The following is a 23757-nucleotide window of genomic DNA, read 5'->3' on the forward strand; positions in this document are numbered from 1 at the left end:
CGACCGTGATAACTTATACCACGGGAGCACCCCCGGCCCTCTCGCTCGACCAAAACTCTCAAGGACACCCAAACCGTAGAAAAAAACGATGTCGGTCTCCTACCCCCTCCCGCCGCGCCCCTACCCTTGAAGCGTTGACGAGGCCACCCCAAACCCGGAATAAGCTAGGTCTACGTTTGCACTAATATATCCACCTGCTGTCATGTTTGGGTAATAATTGCCATGTTGTAATATTTGCAGAAACAATGGAGCACGGACGAGATGAGGTAGCAGAAGAGGTGTTGGGGGACATAATCTTAGCCGGAGGTGATGTCTTGTCGTATCTTAATGACAGTGATGGTTTGGAAGAACAGGGTGAAGAAGCAGGCTACGGTGATCGAAGAGTGGAGGAGGAAAGACATGATTATGATGGCTCCGGTGACCCAATGCTGGTGCAAGAAGGAGCCCGTGGTGACGGCTCCGGTGACCGAACAGAGTCCGGCCAGGTAAATATATTAGTTAAGCCTATGCTGACTAGCTAATTGATGCATTCATTGTTTTGGTATGTACACATATTAATTAACTCTCGTCTTTCTTCTTTTTTCTAGCCCTCCGGATCGAGCACAACTTCGGTAAAGAGACGAGGCCCGAAGAGAAAGTTGCGCTCGGATGAAAGGTTTGAGATCACAGCAATCGCGCGCGACAGCCAACCGATTGAACCCATCCGGACAAAGGAAGCATTTGCTGCTCAGTGCGGGGTTCTTGTTAGGGACAAGATCCCGATCAGCATCCACCAATGGTATAAGCCTAAGAAGGAAGACCCTGAGGTGTCTTATGTCAATGATATGCAGAAAGATGATCTTTGGACTGAGCTGAAGGCAAATTTCACCCTACCGCCAGAGGAGGATCCGGAGAAGCCAGTTAAAGAGCAATTAATCAAGTCTCATGCTCTTAAGAAGATGGCAGACCTATTTAGGAGGTGGAAGAATGAGCTGAAAATGTTTGTCGACAAAGAAGAGACACCAGAATTCATCGGCCGGTATGAGAAGATCAGAGATCACTGGCCCGCATTTTTGGCCCACAAGACATCGGAAAAGAGTAAGAAGATGTCAGCGACAAACAAGAAGAATGCTGCGAAGAAGAAGCTTCACCATCGCACGGGGTCAGGTGGCTACCTCAAAGCCCGGCCTAAGTGGGCCAAGGCTGAGAATGATCTGCTTGATAAAGGGATCGAACCACAGACAATGAACTGGCCAGACCATTGCTGGACTTGGTTCTTCGGGGCTGGCGGAAAATTGGACCCTGTATCAGGGAGGTGCGTTTGGACGGACGAGCTTTTGAGAATACCAGCCAAGAGGCTTCAGCACTATATCGATGCAGCGCAGGAAGGGACGTTCGTTCCAGACAGAGAGAACGACGAGCTCACAATGGCCCTCGGGAATCCTGAGCACCCGGGACGGACACGAGGCACGCCAGGCTCCGTTTCATGGAAGGCTGGTTTTCCGGACGCAGGCGGTTACAAAAGCCAGGAGAGGAGGAAAAAAGTGGAGCAGACCCAAATTCAGAAGCTGCACAAAAGGGTTCAAGCGCTAGAGGAACGAGACGGCAATCGACATGCCGAAACTACCCCCAAAGCTACCCCGCCATCTCAGCAGAGAAGCAGCGTGGCTTCCACCGAGCTGCTTCAGCCAGAGCATGTCTTGACGGCTCCTGCTAGCTACCCCGTGGATGCTATCACGGAGTCTCAACATTGCCACCTTATGACGCAATGGATGAAATTCAAAGTCAAGGCGGTTGTTGGCTCTGTTTTACCTACTGAACCTGGCGCAACCTACCACTGCCGGCCGATTCCAGAAGGATATGCTAGGGTGATGGTGGATGAAATAACGGACGGATTTGAGGACGTCGAGCTTGACCACCCTACCGGTGAAGGGGATACTCGGCTGGGCTCTGCTCTGAAGACTCCATGCCTATGGCGGAAGGAGCTCATCAACCTTCCGAACTGGACGCCTCCGGTGAGTAAGGGCACTCCGCCTCCTCCTCCGGCGAGTGATCAGGGCACTCAGCCTCCTTCTCAGGCGCGTGGCGGCACTCCGCCTCCTCCTCCGGCGAGTGATCAGGGCACTCAGCCTCCTTCTCCGGCCCGTGGCGGCACTCCGCCTCCTTCTCCGCCTGCGCCGGCACGCCAGAGCAGCCAGCCTCCTCCTTCTCCGCCTCGTCAGCAAGGGCGGAAGAGACCCGCCGCCGCTCCGGCTGCTCCGGCGCGTCGTAGTCCTTCTCCTCTACCTCGTAAGCAAGGAAAGAAGACAGCCGCAGCCGCTCCGTCTGCTCTGCCGGCGTCTAGCAGTACAGTCAGAGGCGGGAGGCAATACAGATTCGGTCCTTCTCTGAAGACTCCAGAGAAGTTACCATACGAGAGGACCGAGGAGGAAACCACGAAGATCGTGCGAGCCGAAGTGACGAACTTCTTTGAAGGGGTGAAAGCAAAGAAACATCCACCTCCGAAGGAGAAGGTAGATCCGGTGAAAGCGAAGCGCACTCTGGCTGCCCTGACAAAACCACCAAAGTCTCTGCCGAGAGGCAACTATGAGCGCATTATTGCAAAGACATTTGCCGAAGCGGAGCGGTCGGGAAGTACTGTCAGTGATCAAAGGTTAAAAGAACGACGAGCTGGGAAAAAAATTGCCCATCTCGGCGAACAAGCGAACCAATCGTGCCCCCCGCTCAAGGTGTCTAGCGACATCGTCGCTGCAGATCAGAGGATGGTGCCCGGTTATAGCAATCTTGGAAATTACCTACCCGACGATGTACATTATGATTTCTTGGAGGTGGACGAACACAAATACCATTACGGGAAGCCTCTCGTCAAAGATGAAAGATCTCTAACAACGATGATGCGAAGATTACATGATTGGTACATGAAAACCTGCAGAGAGTCTGGGGGGAGGAATACTTTGACGCTGAGAGTTAAACCGGAGCATGACCTCGTTGGAATTGAACTGTTGAATGTTCCATTTGAGGAGTTCTTCTAGTTTTTCAATCAAAAGGCCCTCGATAAATCAACGATCACTTGCTACTGTCTGTAAGTAGTACTACTTCTGTCATTAAGTCTCTCTACATAGGTCAGCTCTTTCATTGCATGTATTTATAATTATCCTCACTATATTATGCAGATTGAAGATCGCCGAATTGAAGAAAAGACAAATCGGTGATATTGGGTTCATTAACACAAATCTCATAGATGCAACTGAGGTTAAATATCATGCCGAAAATACCGAGGCCAACTTGCTATGATCGTTGGTAATAAATGAAAACAAAGATATAATACTCTTTCCTTACAACTTCAAGTGAGTGTTACTGTTTTGTGCATATTCGGTTTCCCTTATTAGTCCAGGTTATACTAATGTAATTGATGACTTATGCATGCGTGCGCAGCTTCCACTATATTCTCCTAGAGATTAAGCTTGAGCAGGGAGTAGTAACCGTCTTAGACTCGAGACGAAAAGATCTCCAGGACTATGCAGACATGACTCAAATGCTCGAGAAGTAAGTTAAATCGATCATTATCCACCATATCAGCAACTTTGTTTATTTCCTGATATCAAGTAATTGTTGGATACAAACTTCAAGGATTTGGTGATGAGGGTTCGTTTTACAGCCAGCTCTACAGCCTCAACAGAGTTTACTCCACTACCACTCTCCCATGCACGTCAAGCCACTAATCACTCCACCCGTCCACAGGCTACACACACGTTAGGCACAACCTAGTCCACGCACGCAGACCGGTAAAAGCTCCTAGCGCATGCAGCAACTAACCACGCCTGCTTATCCTCGATGTGCACGGCGGAGTCATGACCAAACAGTGAATAATTATTTTATATCTTAATTTTGTCGACCACCCAGTGATTGGAGCACAAACTTCATCACTTAGGAAACGTATTATCGTATGACAATCAAGTTTAAGCAATTTCATTGACCAATTATTTGAAATCACAATTGGTTCGGTTTCTCTCAGTAACACACAATACCAAGCTTTGTGTTAAACATGAATGACTCCCCATGATGGAGGTGACCTGCACAAAATAAATCTCTTATAATTTAAAAAATATATGTGCACATAATTAAAAAAATACGGAGTATAATTACTAAAAGTATAAGTCACTAGTAGAAAACAGGGCTTTGGTTCGGGCCTGGCTAGCCCATTAGTCCCGGTTCTGCACGAACCGGAACCCATGGGGGCATTCGTCCCGGTTTGTGAGCCCAGGGGGCCGGCCGGGGCCTCCTGGGCATTGGTCCCGGTTCGTGTGGACCCATTTGTCCCGGTTCTAGGCACGAACCGGACCAATGGGCCTCGCTCCTGGCCCACAGCCATTGGTCCCGGTTCGTGGCTCAAACCGGGACAGAAGGAGGAGCTTTAGTCCCGGTTCCAGCCACGAACCGGGACAATAAGCCTTTTTTCTACTAGTGAGTGACACATATCTCACCTATGATGTAAGTACCTCCCTATAGACGATGTTCCTCGTGTAATTAGCGACAGGACAGTTGGAGCTCTTGTTTTTCCTGTAATTTGAGCTATTCCTTCCGCTATCGCCTGAGATCTTTTTCTTATTGTTGGAGCTCTTATTTTTGTTGTCATTAGAGCTATTCCTTCTGCTATCGTTTGAGACATTTTTCTCATTGCCTGTAGCCGGGGAGGTAAGGATCTTGATGTTCTTTCTAACAGTGGATCTAGATAGGGCGACATACAACTGCCCATGAGAGAACACTAGCTCGGGCAAGTATGTACCCACATTCGGGATAGCCTGCCCCTGTGCCTTATTGACCGTCATGGCAAAGCTGAGCCTAATAGGAAACTGCTTCCTCTTGAACTTGAAAGGGAATATCTCATCATCACTGCGACAAAGGGGGATCCTTGGCAAGAAGATCCTCTAGCCAGCATGTTGCCCTAGCACAATTTCTGCATCGATGACATTCCTCTGGAATCCTCGAACCACCAGCCTTGTGCCATTGCAAAGTCCATTCGCAGGGTCAATATTTCTGAGCAATATAATAGGGTAGTTTATCTTGAGCTTCAAAGTGTTAAGGAACTCAGATGGATAATAGTTATGAGGCTCATCGACTGCTGAATCAAAGCTATGATACACCATCTCATCTCCGTGGAATCGGTTGATCATCTTTATATTGTGCTTCTCTAAGCTCAAAGCTCTTTATGAACATAAAATTGTTTTAGTACTATCTGGTCAGTTCTTCTGAAAAGTTTGCTTCAAGAAGTATCATAGACATCTCAGGCAACTTGAAGATAGTGTACCAACTTAACATATAGAGACACAAACTATAATATTCAAAATACCACAGGAAAATCATCAAACACCTAGCAGCCACATAAGTGGTGATAGCACGTCAAATCTTTATCTCAATAGTGAAAATATAATGATGCCAAGTTTCAATACTCTAGTTTAATTGCTAGCACAATGCCAGATTATTTTGCATTTTGATTAAACAAGCATAAAGGCCACCACGGTAGGATCTGTCAACTAAGTTAGCTGTTGACACAAAAACAACATGAGCTCCATACGGATTAAATCATCTAAACAAGAACGCTCCAAACCATGGACACAACATGCACAAACAGGAAAACGTAATGTCGAAGGGAAAGAGAATTGCCTCGGAAAACACTCCCAAAATACACATTCAATCCTTCAATAATATGGCGACAGCGCACACTAAATCGCACTGCATGACTACAGAAAGACTGAAGACTCACCACAACAGGCGGCCGGCCGGCCGACGGGACGGAGCAAGCTAGTGCAGCACAACCAAAATGTGCCGATGCGGCGCCGGAGCACGTACAGAACAACGGCAGGCCACCCCGAAGCCGGTGGCTCCTCTCAAACGACCAAAGAAGCCCTCCCACATCCTAAAAATCAATTCATCTCAGTTGAGAACCAATGGTCAGACCACCTCCTCAAAATCAGGCCTCCTCGCTCCTCTTCCAAAACGCAAGGCAGAACGCGAGCGCATCACGAAGCCCCGATGTGTAGCGAGAGGACACAGGCGCACGGAGTTTGACCAGAACGAAAACCTTGGTTGCGTGCACAGGTCACAGGGTCCACACCAAAGCCTGACACTGATAGGGAGGGGCCACAAAAAGAAAACATAAGCTCACTCCCAAGCCTCCATTCCTAGGGAGCTTAGAGTTTTTAGAGATGAGACCTCATCAAAATTGCTCAGTTTGCATGCAGGATAATAGTTACTCCCTCCGTTCGTGAATAAGTATAGATCTAGTTTTTGTCCTAAGTCAAAGTTGTAAAACTTTGACCAACTTTATAGAAAAATATAGCAGCATTTATGGCACTAAATTAGTATCGCTAGATTCATATGCAAACATAGTTTCATAATATATCAATTTGATGTCCTATGCTACTACTATTTTCCATAAAGTTGGTCAAAATTTTAAAACTTTGACTTAGTACAAAAGCTAGATGTACACTTATTCGCGGATGGAGGGAGTATGATACTACCAATGGGGGTAGGGTTAGCTTGCCACATGACAAGATTTTTTTATAGAAGTCATTATTTTCTATCTAGGCACAACATTTATTTGTATTTATTTTGTCAAATATTGTACACTTGTGCCCAACCAACAATGTTATAAAATGCAGCTTGGTGGCCTGGGACAAAGTCTGTTCGCCAAAGGAGTACGGTGGTCTGGGAGTGCCCAACCTGCGCGTACCCAATACATTGCTGAGAGCGAGATGGCCGTGGTTGGTGCGAACGGATCCGGCAAGATCATGGGCATAATTCAACATTCAAGTCTCATCGGACTCGCTAGCCATCTACAGAGCAGCCACAAAGTGCACCACCGGAGACGGATCGATGGTGCTATTCTGGACTGATTGGTGGCTTCAGGTGGGACACATACATGATATCATGCCAAACCTATTTGGTGCCGTCAAGATGAGCGCAGCCAAGGTCAGAACAGTGAGAGAAGCAATGTGAGGGCTGTGGTGGCGTGATGTGTCACCCAACATGAACGCCCACGCCATAAAAGAGTTCCTAAGATTGGTCGATCCACTACGGAGTGTCGAACTAGCGGACGGGATTGATGAGAAAATTGTATGGACCTGGGAAGGAGATGGTGTAATGGTGTAATCAGTTGGTGTAATCTGTTGCTGGGAAGGAGATTGGTCGATCCACTACTAATTCTTCAGTTGTGAGATGGTGTAATCTGTTGTAACTCTTCAGTTCGTTTGCTTCCACTCGCGTGTGAGAATCTGGGTAGATGTTGGTGTTGAATTGTAATGTTTGTACTGTCATGTTGGTGTTGAATCTGTTGTAACTCCTGTAACAAACCCCTTGTATGTAGCTAGTCTGGGTCTCACGCACGCACGCACCTGCGTGCGCTACTATGTGCGCTTCCTCATCGGATGTTACTGTTCGGTTACAACTGCGGCAATTCTCCCAGTCAACTCGGTAATCAGAGCCTATCTTCTTCCTCGCCATGTCCACCTCCCCAGCCTCCTCCCCTGATGCCTCCCCATCGTCCGCCCAAGGCACCATGCCCGCCGCCGGCTCTGGCACTGCAACCTTCCCTCTCCTCTCCGCCCGTCATGTCTCGTGCCCAGATCAGCCCCCAAGACGGCGCCCCTCCTCCCCTCCGCCACCAAGCCTGTCTATGCACCGCTCCCCGCACCCTCCATCGATGAGTTTGCCGTTGCTGATCATATTACCTTCCGCCTTGATCCGCCTCCAACAACTACTCTCGATGTCGCCGGTACATGACCTTCTTCATCAACCGGTTCCATGCGAGTCATGTGGAGATGGCGCCTGATCTCTCGGCCGTCCACGACGACTGGAACAACACTGACGCCACGTTCGTCCTATGGATGCATGCATTCCATGGTCTGCGATGATCTCAAGGATCTCGTCATGGAGAACAGCACCTCCGCCTTCGCTGCCTGGACCGCGCTTCAGCATTTCTTCCTCGACAACAGGGCCGCTCAAGCGATGTTCCTGGACAAGGAGTTTGGGAACACCGTCCGCGGCGAGCCGGCGACATGTCCATCTCCGAATACTACCACCGCCTCAAACAGATCGCTGACTCAGTCCCTTGCTGATGTTGATGAACCAGTCAAAGATCCTACTCTCACGATGTATGTGATCGACAGCCTTGGCAAGAAATTCGAGGTACAGGCAGAAATTATCCAGTCGCTGGGCAAGTTTCCCACCTTTGCGCAGGCTCGCTCTCGTCTTATGTTGGCTGAGGCCTCCATGGCCAAGAAGGCCCGCAATGAGAGCGCTCAGGCGCTTTTCGTCTAGGGCGGAGCTCCCTCAGACCGTGGTGGTGGGGTGGCCACCGCCCACCGCGGCGCCAGCGGTCAACAATCTTCCCAGCAGCAGCGTGTCCCTGCTCCTCCCCGAGGTGATCGTAGCCTGGGGACCATCCTGGCCGCGGGCGGGGTCGCGGCCGTGGCGACCATCCTGGAGGTGGCCGCGGCGACCACAACGGCGGCAGGGGCGGATCCACCCAGCACCCGTGGCTCGGCTACTTTGCCCCGTGGGGCATACAGTTCCCTCTGCCGCGCCCTCTCTGGGTCCCTCCGAACTCAGCCATGTGCTTGGCCCTCGTCCCGGCATCCAGGCGCAGGCGTACCCTGTGATGTACTCTGGGCCGCCACCTGCTGCTGCACCCTACTCTTGCGATCACGGCGCCCTGATCCACCATGCGATGAGCAACTCTGCTGCACCTCCTTCAAATGGTACATGGATATAGGCACCACCGCCCACGTCACCGGCCGGCTCCCAGGGTAACTTGACCTCTGTCTCTTTTCCCTTTAGATCATTCAAATTCTCGGCATATAATTGTTGGCAATGGTTCCAAAGTTCCCGTGCTTGGTACAGGCACCACCTATCTCCCACAATTTACTCTCAACAATGTTCTTGTATCTCCCCATATTAACCCAAGTTTAATCTTTGTTAGCAGACTTTACTCCACAACCACTCTCCCATGCACAGACGCACGTACACATCGTCAAGCCACTAATCACTCCACCGGCTACACCAACGTTAGCACGCATGCACACCACTAAAAGCGCATGCCGCAACTGACCACGCGTGCTTATCCTCAATGTGCACCTCATGACTTGGTACTTGCAGCTCCACACGTCCATGCATGCTGCCACTCTCACGCAGCCTAAACTAAACACAATAATCAGCTATTCAGCTGGAATGTGTACACATGACCACATCTCTATGTGCACACATCACCGCAGCCTCATATTTCATCACTTAACTAGATGCACGAACTACGAATAAATATGATGAACACCTAGACAACAAGGTTATCTCTAACAATCACGTTATGGAGCTGCATGGAGCCACGTTGTGTTTTGATTCCTCATTGGCCGACTATCTGCATACAGCATACTCCATAACCAAAGGTCCAAATTCCAAAATCGTCATATCCCGGCCGTGGAGATGGTGTTCAGCACAGCGACTACCACCGACGAAGTTGTTGGAGTCGTGCAGTTTAGGCAGGAAGCAATGCGGACAGCCTGGGACTGACGGCGGATGGACCTCGGGCGGAGGAAGTGCGAAAGGTGGATCGATCATGGCAGATGTGGTGTGCAACGGCTGGTAGTGTTTTTGGAGAGTAAATTTTGATAACCGAGTCTAATTGATACAGACCCAGAGGCCGTGTTTCAGGGTTCAACCAGGGGCGGAGCCAGGGGGGACGAGCAGGGGCCTGCCCCCCCCCCCCCCCCCCCCTCCCCCAAACGATAGACAGTTTTAGACAATTTTAGTAGGAGCGACGAGTAATTATCAATGAGATTAGACCAATATACGTACTCGGCCCCCCCTATACTCGAATCCTGGCTCCGCCACTGGGTTCAACAAGCTTCATAGGCGGCCGTGTCTGTCCTGTCGCTGTATATTAGCATGCACAAAGTCTAACATACTAATCGTAGTAGTATATACGAACACTACTAGTCCAGTACTCCCTCTATCCCAAAATATGTGCCTCAACTTGTACTAACTTTAAGACACTTGTCCTGGGACGGAGGAAGTACTATGTTGCTACACGCTCAAGGCATCTGTTTTCAAGAGTGTGCGGAACGCCTGAATGTATTTTGCAATGCACGCATCCATGCATCATTTTCATTTTCTGAGCTCCCAAATGATCGGTGAAAAATAACGCCTCCCCAACCAGCAGTCCATTGGTCAGACAGTTCTGAAACTGTTTAGTACTACATCGCAATATGATGAATTGATGATCTGTAGTGTCTTTGTTTGTTTACAACACTGCTACCAATTAAGAAATATCTGTACTGGATCACTGATAATGATAGCCACGGTAATCGATTGTCCAGATATGCGTTATGGGTCTCGCAATGTTTGGCTCTTTCTCTGCAGTTTGCTACTCGCTCGCGCCTGCTCCTCCGAGACGGATTGCAGGACTCTCCTCTAGAGCCATTGCTCGCCCAGAGTCGGGGCCGCTCTTTCCTATGCACCTTCGGAAACAGAGTAACGCAAGATTTGAGAAGTCAAATCGTTTTTTTAAGGAGGGTATATATACCGGCTATACCTTCGGTGCAAATATTTTGTAAAATTGTAATCTGGGGAGTGAGGGTCATAAAAAATTGTTACCTTGATGAAGTATAGTTGTTGACTTGTTGGCAATGGTTGGTGCATCAAACAATTCAAAAAGCGTTAGAACTGGGCTTAATGCACATTGACGCTGTTGTATTTGGCAGTCGTTAGGTTGTTAGGCTCCACCATGGATCTGATCAGCCTAGTCTAGTCTTGCAGCAGGAGACCCCAAGAGATTGATGGTCGACCGTGCTGTAGATTGTAAGACAACCCAGAGTGGATTCTGTTGTGGCACCTCACCTCGCAATCCACATCGTCTCGGATATGTTACCAGCAGTAAACAAACGCCACGAAATTTGTGATCCCTCCCAGTATTGACACAATAAGTAATGTATGATTTACCTGGATTAATAAATCTAGATTATTGAAATTAGGAATGCTAGTAGAAGATTTACCTGGGCTAATAACCAGGATTGTCTGATTATGGCTACTCTTGATAGGATTTTTCTTTCTACTGAATGAGATAGTACTCCATTGGTCTTGGTCACAGGAGCTATCCATCTTTTTTTTTTGAAGCATCAGGAGCTATCCATCTTTATTAGCCCGTTGGTCCATAAACCTATGCCTAGAGTGGCAAGTGATCATACTCTGTTGGTCTTGGACACTGGAGCCATCCACCTTTACAAAACTAAAATATTCAGGTTTGGAAAATGGTGGCCGGGGATTGAAGGCAGTTAATTGTGCCCATACCAAAGCTATTGATATTTGGTGAGGCGTTTGAGAAGATTTTTAAGAGGGTGGAATGCTAATCTTCAAGCTGCTTAGAACAAACATAAGCAAGCCTTGATTGCTCTATCAAATTCAATGATCTTCAAGCTGCTCAGCCTCTTTCTGAATCCCAGAGTCTATCTAACAACTATAAGCATTGAATATCTTCTGTTGCAGGTAAAGTGAATGGGATATCGAGAAATGAGGAAGTAAAATCTAGACAAAGATCCAGGGAGACATAGGTGCTTTAAGGGTAACTGAACATATAAACAGCTTACATCCACTCCATTGCTAATCAGAAGAGGAGGAAGAAGCAGATCATAATGCTAGAATGTGATGGTGGAACTGTTCTAGACCCGAAAGGTATTATTGAGATTGTTGCTCAGTACTATAAGAATCTATTTTTGATATGACTAATTTGGTCGTCTCCTCTCCTCTCGCCCCCCCCCCCCCCCCCCCCCCCGCGGGCGACACGGGTGGGGGGGGGGCAACCTCCGCCGCCAGCGACCCTCCCCACGCCCCGTCCTCCGCCGCCGCAGGTAGTCGGCCCCGGGCAAAGCCCATGCGTGCGACGCGGTGGCGGAGGGCCTCTCCCCTCTCCCCCGGATCCATGGGTGGCGCGGGCACCCAGATCCGCAGAGGTGCGGCCCCCACTTCGGCCCACGGCGGCGCGGCGTCCCAGCAACGGCGGCTGTGGTGGTGCCGGTGGGAATCGGCCGGATGCACAGGGGGGCGGTGGTCGGGGCGGCGACCCCTTGGCTGGGTGGCGGCGTGGCCGTTGGTCCGACTGGTTCCGGCTCGTCCCGGATCTGGTGACTACCGGGCGGCGCGAGGGGTGGCGGCGGCCCGGTGTGGCCGATGTTCTGGACACGGTGCTGCCCGTGGCTCGCTGGTCTGCCAGAGATCGAGGAGTATCATCATCTCCGACTCGATCTGCTCCGGTTCGTGCTAGCTCTGGTACAGGGAGACTGTCCTCGTCTCCAGGTGCGGGTTGCATGGATCTGGCTGCGGCGGTTGGATCCGTTTGATCTAGTCTCCGACAGAGAAGGCGGCGGTCCGTGCACAAGAAGCTGGATGAAGTTCTTCGAACAGATCTGGGTGAAAACCTGCTCTTGGCTAGATGCCAAAGCCGGCGATGGCGGCGTTCTACGACGTCGTTCCCTTCTTGAAGGCATCGCTGTGGAGAAGTTCTAGACTACTATCTGCTACCTCCGGGGCAAACCTTAGATCGATAGATCAGAAGACGGCGGCACGATTGTGTCGTTTCCCCCTTGGGGGCGTCTTTCTTGGATGTGTACGCGGGCTCGAGGGACCAGGGACGACGTCTTTGGTGGAGCGGTGCTTCATCATACACATGGATGGTGACAGATCTCGATGGCATGACGCCCTGGAGATTAGGAGTCTGATGTGCGATGATGGACTCGCGCAGGAGGTCGACGCTGTCTGGCGTCGTGGTGGCGTCGGCGACAGCTAGACCGGGCAAAGTCGATGCAGTAGTACAGCTCTGGAGATGGATTGGTGGCAAGTGGCTGCGGCGGCCTCATACCCGGCAGGTGTCCTGGTTGAGGAGCACGCCAGAGTGGTTGGTGCCCATACCCGGCAGGCGTCCTGGTTGGGACCTCAGGTCTTAGATGTTAGGTCCGGCTGCGATGTCTGTTTGGTATTAGACTATCAGCACCCCTTCATCAATTGGATAGGTGTCGCGACTGTTGTTGCTTAGACGGTGGCTTTAGTCTTACTGTTGTATGACTTTGTAAGGTCTTGTGAGAATAATTAATAAAGTGGCCACATGCATCGCCCAGATGCAGAGGCCGGGGGTCCTCCTCCTTTTCTAAAAAAAAGAATCTATTTAGTTGTGAGCCTAAGTAAAATATAGTGTTAAGTGATGATTTCTGGGAGGAAAAGTATAAAGACTAATGAGCATAACTCCAAATTAGAGGCTCCTTTTTCTGATCAGGAAGTTAAGGATGTTGTCTTTCACTCTTATGTTGAAGGTGCTCCTAGCCAGATGGACTCCCTATCTTATTTTATTAGAAAGTTTTGGATATGATTAAACCAGAAATCCATGACATGTTTAAGGTCTCGGAGAAAGGAGAATTAGATCTATATAGATTGAATTTCTCCTTTCTTAATCTAATTCTAAAGAAGTTGATGTTGTTAGGATTATTAAAATTTAGACCTATAGCTATAACCAATTGTAGTTTTAAAATCTTATCTAAATGCTCTATTAATAGATTTAGAGAGATATTTAATGAACTAATCTCTCCAAATCAAATTGCTTTATGAAAGGTAGATTTATTTCAGATAACATTGTAGCTTTTCTTTGATCACTAATAGTTGGGCAGGCCCCTACTGTAACTCTTTTCATTAATAAAGATGAATCACATACAAGGTTAGGTTACATCAATGTTACAAGTGACAATGGTTCACAAGTAGTCTAGCCAAGATTACGTGATGTTACATCAATGTTAAATCTAGCCTTTTTTATAATATATAGTGCCAAAGTTCTTGTCGAAGTAAGATATGTACTATTCCAGATCCCTTATCCTGTTGTCAAACATAATGTTGTTTCTGTGTTTCAAAATGCTCCAGCAGCCAGCAATCAAACATTCTTTGAAACAATTAATATGATATATATCTCTTTTCCCATCCATCAACATATCCATTATATTACAGCCAGTGTTCCATTCCAAGCCAATAGTCATCCAGAAGTTCTGGCTAAAATCACAACTGGTGAAAAGATGCATAAAGTGCTCAGACGGCTCATCACTAGTAGAAAACAGGGCATAGGTCACAGGGCAGTTTTCACATTAGCCCCGGTTCAGTCACGAACCGGGACCCATGGGGGCATTCGTCCCGGTTCGTGAGCCCAGGGGGCCGGCCGGGCCTCGTGGGCATTGGTCCCGGTTCGTATGGAACCATTTGTGCCGGTTCGAGCCACGAACCGGGACTAATGGTCCTCGCTCCTGGCACACAACCATTTGTCCCGGTTCTTGGCATGAACCGGGACAGAAGGCCCGGATTTAGTACCGGTTCATGCCACGAACCGGGACCAATGAGGTGCCTATATATACCCCTCGCCCGCGAGCAGAGCACTCCAGTGCTCTGTTTTCTCTGGCCGGCGAGGGGAGGGCTTTGTGGTGCTCTAGCTCACCTCCTATGCACAGGAGGTGTTCGATGAAATGCCCGAGCCACACTAGTTAAGCTTTGTCCTCTCGAAGCTCGACCTCAAAGCTCCATTTTCCTCGAGATTTGTCTAGGTTTAGCGGCCCGTCACGTCCCATTCCCGTCTTCACCGCCGTCGACCGCCCGCGCCGATCTCGTCGCCGGCACCACCGTGGTGAGCCTCTTGTTCTTATCTTCTTTTTGAAAGAAAAAATTCTTACTTTAGATAGATACTTGTCTAATTTTCTTACTATTTTATTCCTTCTTATTACATAGTGCGATGGTTTTGGTATCCGCCCCCGTCGGCCCTCGTCCTGTCTATGATTCGGATGTGGTATATATCATCTTTTTATAACTATTTGATTCATTTATTGTTTATGACAAATATACCGACCAGCGTGACATAGATTTTATTTATCTAGGAGGTGGTTGAACCGGAAATTCTAACCGACCCTATTGTCGAGAGGTTAAATTTAGTTGAAGAAGAAAACAATTACTTGAAGGAAAAAATAAAAAGAATTGACGAGGAGAAGATGATATTGGAGTTGCATGTTGCGGATGTCGTCGATGATCACAAGATCAAGATGGATGCAATGCGCTTGAAGATTAGAAAGATTAGAAAATATGCCATTCATACCGAGGCTTGGTATCATTATGCCATTGGATCAATTGTTACCTTGGTTGCGATTATGATCGCATTTGTTTTCGCATTGAAATGTTTTACATAGTTTCGATGTATGGTTTAATTAATTAGATGCTCTGGAGAGCTATATATATGTTGTTAGATGAGAACTATGTATGTACTTTGGTTCTAATGTGATGATGAACTTCTATTAATTTGGTCACTTAATTATCTATTCATGATGTTCTGTAATGGTTTTTGACACACTTAATTATATATAATGCACGCAGATGAACCGGCAATGGATGTACGGTGACAGATGAAGGAAATATGCCCTAGAGGCAATAATAAAGTATTATATATTTCCTTATATCATGATAAATGTTTATTATTCATGCTAGTATTGTATTAACCGGAAACATAATACATGTGTGAATACATAGACAAACAGAGTGTCACTAGTATGCCTCTACTTGACTAGCTCGTTAATCAAAGATGGTTATGTTTCCTAGCCATAGACATGAGTTGTCATTTGATTAACGGGATCACCTCATTAGGAGAATGACGTGATTGACTTGACCCATTCCGTTAGCTTAGCACTCGATCGTTTAGTATGTTGCTATTGCTTTCTTCATGACTTATACATGTTCCTATGACTATGAGATTATGCAACTCCCGTTTACCGGAGGAACACTTTGTGTGCTACCAAACGTCACAACGTAAATGGGTGATTATAAAGGTGCTCTACAGGTGTCTCCAAAGGTACTTGTTGGGTTGGCGTATTTCGAGATTAGGATTTATCACTCCAATTGTCGGAGAGGTATCTCTGGGCCCACTCGGTAATGCACATCACTATAAGCCTTGCAAGCATTGTGACTAATGAGTTAGTTGCGGGATGATGTGTTACGGAACGAGTAAAGAGACTTGCCGGTAACGAGATTGAACTAGGTATCGAGATACCGACGATCAAATCTCGGGGAAGTAACATACCGGTGACAAAGGGAACAACGTATGTTGTTATGCGGTCTGACCGATAAAGATCTTCGTAGAATATGTGGGAGCCAATATGGGCATCCAGGTCCCGCTATTGGTTATTGACCGGAGACGTGTCTCGGTCATGTCTACATAGTTCTCGAACCCGTAGGGTCCGCACGCTTAACGTTACGATGACAGTTTTGTTGAGTTTTGATGTACCGAAGGAGTTCGGAGTCCCCGATGAGATCGGGGATATGACGAGGAGTCTCGAAATGGTCGAGACGTAAAAATCGATATATTGGACGACTATATTCGGACTTCGGAAAGGTTCCGAGTGATTCAGATATTTTTCGGAGTACCGGAGAGTTACGGGAATTCGTATTGGGCCTTAATGGGCCATACGGGAAAGGAGAGAAAGGCCTCAAAAGGTGGCCGCACCCCTCCCCATGGTCTGGTCCGAATTGGACTAGGGAAGGGGGGCGCACCTTTCCTTCTTTCTCCTTCCCCCTTCCCTTCTCCTACTCACACAAGGAAAGGAGGAGTCCTACTCCCGGTGGGAGTAGGACTCCCCCCTGTGGCACGCCTCTCCCCTTGGCCGGCTGCCTCCCCCTTGCTCCTTTATATACGGGGGCAGGGGGGCACCCCAGAGACACAACAATTGATCCTTGAGATCTCTTAGCCGTGTGCGGTGCCCCCCTCCACCATATTACACCTCGATAATACCGTTGCGGAGCTTAGGCGAAGCCCTGCGTCGGTGGAACATCATCATCGTCACCACGCCATCGTGCTGACGAAACTCTCCCTCAACACTCGGCTGGATCGGAGTTCGAGGGACGTCATCGAGCTGAACGTGTGTAGAACTCGGAGGTGCCGTACGTTCGGTACTTGATCGGTCGGATCGTGAAGACGTACGACTACATCAACCGCGTTGTGATAACGCTTCCGCTGTCGGTCTACGAGGGTACGTGGACAAGACTCTCCCCTCTCGTTGCTATGCATCACCATGATCTTGCGTGTGCGTAGGAATTTTTTTGAAATTACTACGTTCCCCAACAACAGACACACCTCCGAGTACATGAAGGGCGTGCATGATTTTCTCGAAGTGGCTGAGGCAAACAAGCATGATGGTTTTATGTGTTGTCCATGCCCTATATGTGGGAATACGAAGTCTTACTCTGACCGAAAAATCCTTCACGCCCACCTGCTTTACAAGGGTTTCATGCCACACTATAATGTTTGGACGAGGCATGGAGAAATGGGGGTTATGATGGAAGACGGCGAAGAAGAAGAGGACGATGACAACTATGTGCCCCTGAATACGGTGATGCTGCAACGGGGGAAGCTGCTGAAGATCAAGAGGAACCAGACGATGTGCCCAATGATGCTGCAAGGGGGGAAGCTGCTGAAGATCAAGAGGAACCAGTGCCCGATGATGATGATCTCCGCCGGGTCATAGTCGATGCAAGGACGCAATGCGAAAGTCAAAAGGAGAAGCTGAAGTTCGATCGCATGTTAGAGGATCACAAAAAAGGGTTGTACCCCAATTGCGAAGATGGCAACACAAAGCTCGGTACCGTACTGGAATTGCTGCAGTCGAAGACAGAGAATGCTGTGCCTGACAAAGGATTTGAGAAGCTATTGAAAATATTGAAGAAGAAGCTTCCAAAGGATAACGAATTGCCCGACAGTACATACGCAGCAAAGAAGGTCGTATGCCCTCTAGGATTGGAGGTGCAGAAGATACATGCATGCCCTAATGACTGCATCCTCTACCGCGGTGCGTACAAGGATCTGAACGCATGCCCGGTATGCGGTGCATTGCGGTATAAGATCAGACGAGATGACCCTAGTGATGTTGACGGCGAGCCCCCAGGAAGAGGGTTCCTGCGAAGGTGATGTGGTATGCTCCTATAATACCACGGTTGAAACGTCTGTTCAGAAACGAAGAGCATGCCAAGTTGACGCGATGGCACAGTGAGGACCGTAAGAAAGACGGGAAGTTGAGAGCACCCGCTGACGGGTCGCAGTGGAGAAAAATCAAGAGAAAGTACTGGGCTGAGTTTGCAGCTGACCCAACGAATGTATGGTTTGGTTTAAGCAAGGATGGCATTAATCCTTTCGGGGAGCAGAGCAGCAATCACAGCACCTGGCCCGTGACTCTATGTATGTATAACCTTCCTCCTTGGATGTGCATGAAGCGAAAGTTCATTATGATGCCAGTTCTCATCCAAGGCCCTAAGCAACCCGGCAACGACATTGATGTGTACCTAAGGCCATTAGTTGAAGAACTTTTACAGCTGTGGAATGGAAACGGTGTACGTACGTGGGATGAGCACAAACAGGAGGAATTTAACCTGCACGCGTTGCTGTTTGTAACCATCAACGATTGGCCTGCTCTCAGTAACCATTCAGGACAGGCAAATAAGGGATACCACGCATGCACGCACTGTTTAGATGACACTGAAAGTATATACCTGGACAAAAGCAGGAAGAATGTGTACCTGGGCCATCGTCGATTTCTTCCGACCAACCATCAATGTCGAAAGAAAGGCAAGCATTTCAAAGGCGAGGCAGATCACCGGAAGAAGCCCGCCATGCGTACCGGTGATCACGTACTTGCTATGGTCAATGATTTACACGTAATCTTTGGAAAGGGTCCCGGCGGACTAGCTGTTCCGAATGACGCTGAGGGACATGCACCCATGTGGAAGAAGAAATCTATATTTTGGGACCTACCCTACTGGAAAGAGCTAGAGGTCCGCTCTTCAATCGACGTGATGCACGTGACGAAGAACCTTTGCGTGAACCTGCTAGGCTTCTTGGGCGTGTATGGGAAGACAAAAGATACACCTGAGGCACGGGAGGACCTGCAACATTTGCACAAAAAAGACGGCATGCCTCTGAAGCAGTATGAAGGTCCTGCCAGCTACGCTCTTACGATAGAAGAGAAAGAAATCTTCTTTGAATGCCTGCTCAGTATGAAGGTCCCGACTGGCTTCTCGTCGAATATAAAGGGAATAATAAATATGCCAGAGAAAAAGTTCCAGAACCTAAAGTCTCATGACTGCCACGTGATTATGACGCAACTACTTCCGGTTGCATTGAGGGGGCTTCTACCGGAAAACGTCCGATTAGCCATTGTGAAGCTATGTGCATTCCTCAATGCAATCTCTCAGAAGGTGATCGATCCAGAAATCATACCAAGGCTAAGGAGTGATGTGGCGCAATGTCTTGTCAGTTTCGAGCTGGTGTTCCCACCATCCTTCTTCAATATCATGACGCACGTCCTAGTTCATCTAGTCGACGAGATTGTCATTCTGGGGCCCGTATTTCTACACAATATGTTCCCCTTTGAGAGGTTCATGGGAGTCCTAAAGAAATATGTCTGTAACCGCGCTAGGCCAGAAGGAAGCATCTCCATGGGCCATCAAACAGAGGATGTCATTGGGTTTTGTGTTGACTTCATTCCTGGCCTTAAGAAGATAGGTCTCCCTAAATCGCGGTATGAGGGGAGACTGACTGGAAAAGGCACGCTTGGAGGGGGGAACTCAATAATATGCAGGGACGGATATTCTTGGTCTCAAGCACACTACACAGTTCTACAGAACTCTACCTTGGTGACCCCGTATGTCGATGAACACAAGAACAGTCTGCACTCCAAACACCCGGAGCAGTGTGACGACTGGATTACATGTGAACACATCAGGACTTTTAGCAGTTGGTTGGAAACACGTCTCAGAGGTGACACCACTATTTGTGATGAGTTGTACTCGTTGTCCAGGGGACCATCTTCGACTGTATTGACTTACAAAGGATACGAGATAAATGGGAATACATTTTACACGATCGCCCAAGATCAAAAGAGCACCAACCAAAACAGCGGTGTCCGCTTTGATGCAGCAACCGAGAGGGGAAAGGGCACATATTATGGTTACGTAATGGACATATGGGAACTTGACTACGGACATGATTTTAAGGTCCCTTTGTTTAAGTGCAAATGGGTCAATCTGTCAGGAGGCGGGGTACAAGTAGACCCACAGTACGGAATGACAACAGTGGATCTGAACAATCTTGGGTACACTGACGAACCGTTCGTCCTAGCCAATGATGTGGCACAGGTTATCTATGTGAAGGACATGTCTACCAGACCGAGGAAAAGAAAAGATAAGGAAGCGAATACATCATACGATGAGCCAAAGCGGCACATAGTTCTTTAAGGAAAAAGGGACATTGTGGGAGTGGAGGGCAAGACAGACATGTCTGAAGATTATGAAAAGTTTCATGAAATTCCTCCCTTCAAAGTCAAGGCTGACCCAAGCATCCTGATAAACGATGAAGATTATCCATGGTTACGGCGCAATAAGCAAATGACACAAGCGAAGAAAAAGTGAAGACTTTCTCCCGCAACTATTATGATGATACCATGCCAACTTTGTAATAGACGAGTATGATACCATTGTCCGTTTTGTACAAGAAGTGCGTCTAGTTTTTGCCGTAACCCTCTCAACTTTCTTGCACATGCTATGTGGATGAAATGATGATACCATGCCAACTTTCAACCTTTTCAGAGTTCATTTGAAATGCTTTATAAGCCCTGAGTGCAGAGAGGTTAGGCCCATAAGCCTGCTTTAGAGAGGAGCTCGACAGCTCAGGCGCACCGCACCTTATAAACAGGTGCAACTCTCTCTTAGCTAGCGAGGTGGGACTAAACTCACCACCACGCCGCTGTGCAAGGCCATTGGTCCCGGTTGGTGACACGAACCGGGACCAATTCCACCCTTTGGTCCCTGTTGGTGCCACGAACCGGTACTAATGAGGCTGTGACCCCACGAGCACCTTTAGTACCTGTTCGTGGCACGAACCGGTACTAGAGTTTCTTACTAGCTAAGCAGTTTTTTAGTCCCACCTCGCTAGCTGAGAGGAACTAGGAGCGGTTTATAAGCCCTGAGTGCAGAGACGATGAAGAAGAGGCGCAATGCTCACGTTGCTTAGCTTCAAGCCTTGAGGAATAAGGTAGACTGCATCGAGCTATGTGCAGTGTAGTCTACACTATTCCGAAAGGCTTGAAGCAAATCAACGCGCATTGCGCCTCTTTTTTATTTTTAATCATTAAAAGCAAAAAGAATTTTCATAAAGAACTTTTTTTGATAGAAACTTTAATAGCAGAAAGAATTATCATAAAGTAAAATAAATAAGTAATTAGAAACAAAATAAAATAAAATAAATAAGTTTTTTGTTGTAAGTAAAAACAAAACAAAATAAATATAGCAAAAAAGAAAACAAAAAACTAAATACAGCAAAAAGAATTTTCATAAAGAACTAATGGCACTAATAGAAAGTTTATATGTTTTCTAAAACTAATGGCACTAACAGACAATTTATAATTTTGCTGACCTAAAAGCAAAAAAGAATTAAAAAATAAAGCAAAAAACAAAAGAAAATAAATAATGCAAAAAACAGAACCAAAAAACTGGAATTTTTTTTTTAAAAAATGCCAGCTATTGGGCCACCACGGCCTGAATACGACTAGAAACCCAACCTGGGCCAGGATTCAGGCCCGCAGAAGGCCCAATAGGCCAACAGACAGCACAGTGTGACATTAGGCCCGTAAGCCTGCATTTGAGAGGAGCTCGAGAGGGCAGCCGCAGTGGGGCTTATAAACCACTCCGAGCCCCTCTCAACTAGCGAGGTGGGACTAAACTTTTGGCCGCGGGCATTGCAAGGCCTTTGGTCCCGGTTGGTGCCACCAACCGGGACCAATGCCCCCCCTTTAGTCCCGGTTGGTTCCACCAACCGGGACCAAAGGCCGCCGCTTCCCGCCCTTTGGGCTGCTGAAAAGGGGCCTTTTGTCCCGGTTGGTGGCACCAACCGGGACTAATGCCCACCTTTAGTCCCGGTTGGTGCCACGAACCGGGACTAAAGGCTTTGCTATATAAGTCCACACTTAGGAAATTTTCGAGATACCTCGCCAGTTGCCCCCGACGCCGCCAGGCTGCCCGTGCTCGCCGTCGCCGCCCGCTCCTTGTTGCCGTCGCCCCGCGCCCTTGCCTCGACGGGTCGGCGCCCGGTGCTCGTCGCCGTCGCCCTGCCCCCACGCGCCGCCCCGCCTCGTGCTCCCCTGCTCGCGCGCGCCGCCTTGGCGCCCCGAGCACCCCTGCCCGGCCCGCGCGTGCTCGCCGGCGACCTCGCCGCCCCCGCCCCGTCCCGGCCCCGCGCGCCGGCGCCCTCCCCGCCCCCGCCGTCTCCATCGTCCTAGCCGCCCCCGCTATGAGAGCCGCCGCCCCGGCTCTGTTTTTTTATTTTTATTAGTTTAATTTTTTTGTTCATATGTGATGTATATGTGTATGTGGCTATAATGTATATGTGAACAAAAAAAATTGTATGTATGTAGATGTTCAAAATGTATGAATATATATGTCAAAAATGTTTTTTTGTTCATAGAAAGTTTTTTGTTCATATATAGAAAGTTTTTATATATGACAATGGATATATATTCGATATATATGAGAAATGATGATCCACATGGAAAAGTTTTATATATGCAAAAGTTACAATTTTAGAAAAGTTTTATATATCTAGCTAGGAAGGGAAGAAGAAGAAAAAGAAGGATAGGAAAGAAGAAAATAAGAAGAGGAAAGAAAGAAGAAGAGGAGATATAAATAAGAAGAGGAAAAAAGAAGAAAAAGAAGAGGAGAAGAAGAAAGGAATAGAGGAGAAGAAGAAAAAATAGAAAATATTCTATTTTTTCTTTTCTCCTCTATTCCTTTCTTCTTCTCCTCTTTTTTTTCTTCTTTTTTTTTCTTCAATCCTCTCCTCTATTCCTTTCTTCTTCTCTCCTCTTTTTATTTCTTCTTCGTTTTCTTATGTTTTATCGGGTCTGTCGTCGTCGATATATACCCCTCCCGATAACTTCAACACGAGGGGGCGTCGATATACCCCCTCCCCGATAACATTATTTTCCCGTGTATATATGTCGTCATTGTCGATATAACCCCCTCTTGATAACTTCAACATGTGGGGGGGTCGATATACCCCCTCCCCGATAACATTATTTTCCCGTGTATGTATGTTGTCGTTGTCGATATTACCCCCTCCTGATAACTTCAACACGAGGGGGGATAACTTCAACACGAGGGGGGGGGGTCGATATACCCCCTCCTCGATAACATTATTTTCCCGTGTATGTATGTCGTCGTTGTCGATATAAAACCCCCTCCCGATAACTTCAACACGTGGGGGGGTCGATATATACCCCGTCCCCGATAACATTATTTTCCCGCGTATGTATGTCGTCGTTGTCGATATATATAACTCCCTCCCAGATAACTTCCACATGATGGACGGCCGATATGTATACCCCCTCTCGACCGTGATAACTTATACCACGGGAGCACCCCCCGGCCCTCTCGCTCGACCAAAACTCTCGAGGACACCCAAACCCTAGAAAAAAAACGATGTCGGTCTCCTACCCCCTCCCGCCGTGCCCCTGCCCTTGAAGCGTTGCCTAGGCCACCCCAAACCCGGAATAAGCTAGGTCTACGTTTGCACTAATATATCCACCTGCTGTCATGTTTGTGTAATAATTGCCATGTTGTAATATTTGCAGAAACAATGGAGCACGGACGAGATGAGCAAGCAGAAGATGTGTTGGGGGACAT

At 48.0% G+C, this 23757-nt stretch overlaps 1 protein-coding gene across 1 annotated transcript; it reads left to right on the forward strand.

The window, feature by feature from the left end:
* The first annotated feature begins 7878 nt into the window (after window positions 1-7878).
* On the forward strand, window positions 7879-8298 carry LOC141026777 (uncharacterized). The gene has a single exon (XM_073503627.1). The coding sequence runs from the start codon at window positions 7879-7881 to the stop codon at window positions 8296-8298; it is 420 nt and encodes a 139-aa protein (XP_073359728.1).
* Window positions 8299-23757: the final 15459 nt, after the last annotated feature.

This window comes from Aegilops tauschii, chromosome 7 (assembly GCF_002575655.3).
Source record: "Aegilops tauschii subsp. strangulata cultivar AL8/78 chromosome 7, Aet v6.0, whole genome shotgun sequence".
NCBI lineage: Eukaryota > Viridiplantae > Streptophyta > Magnoliopsida > Poales > Poaceae > Aegilops > Aegilops tauschii.

Bases quoted from the DNA above. Each gene is read 5' to 3' on its own strand.
- LOC141026777 (XM_073503627.1), top strand. From the start codon at position 7,879: ATGGTCTGCGATGATCTCAAGGATCTCGTCATGGAGAACAGCACCTCC.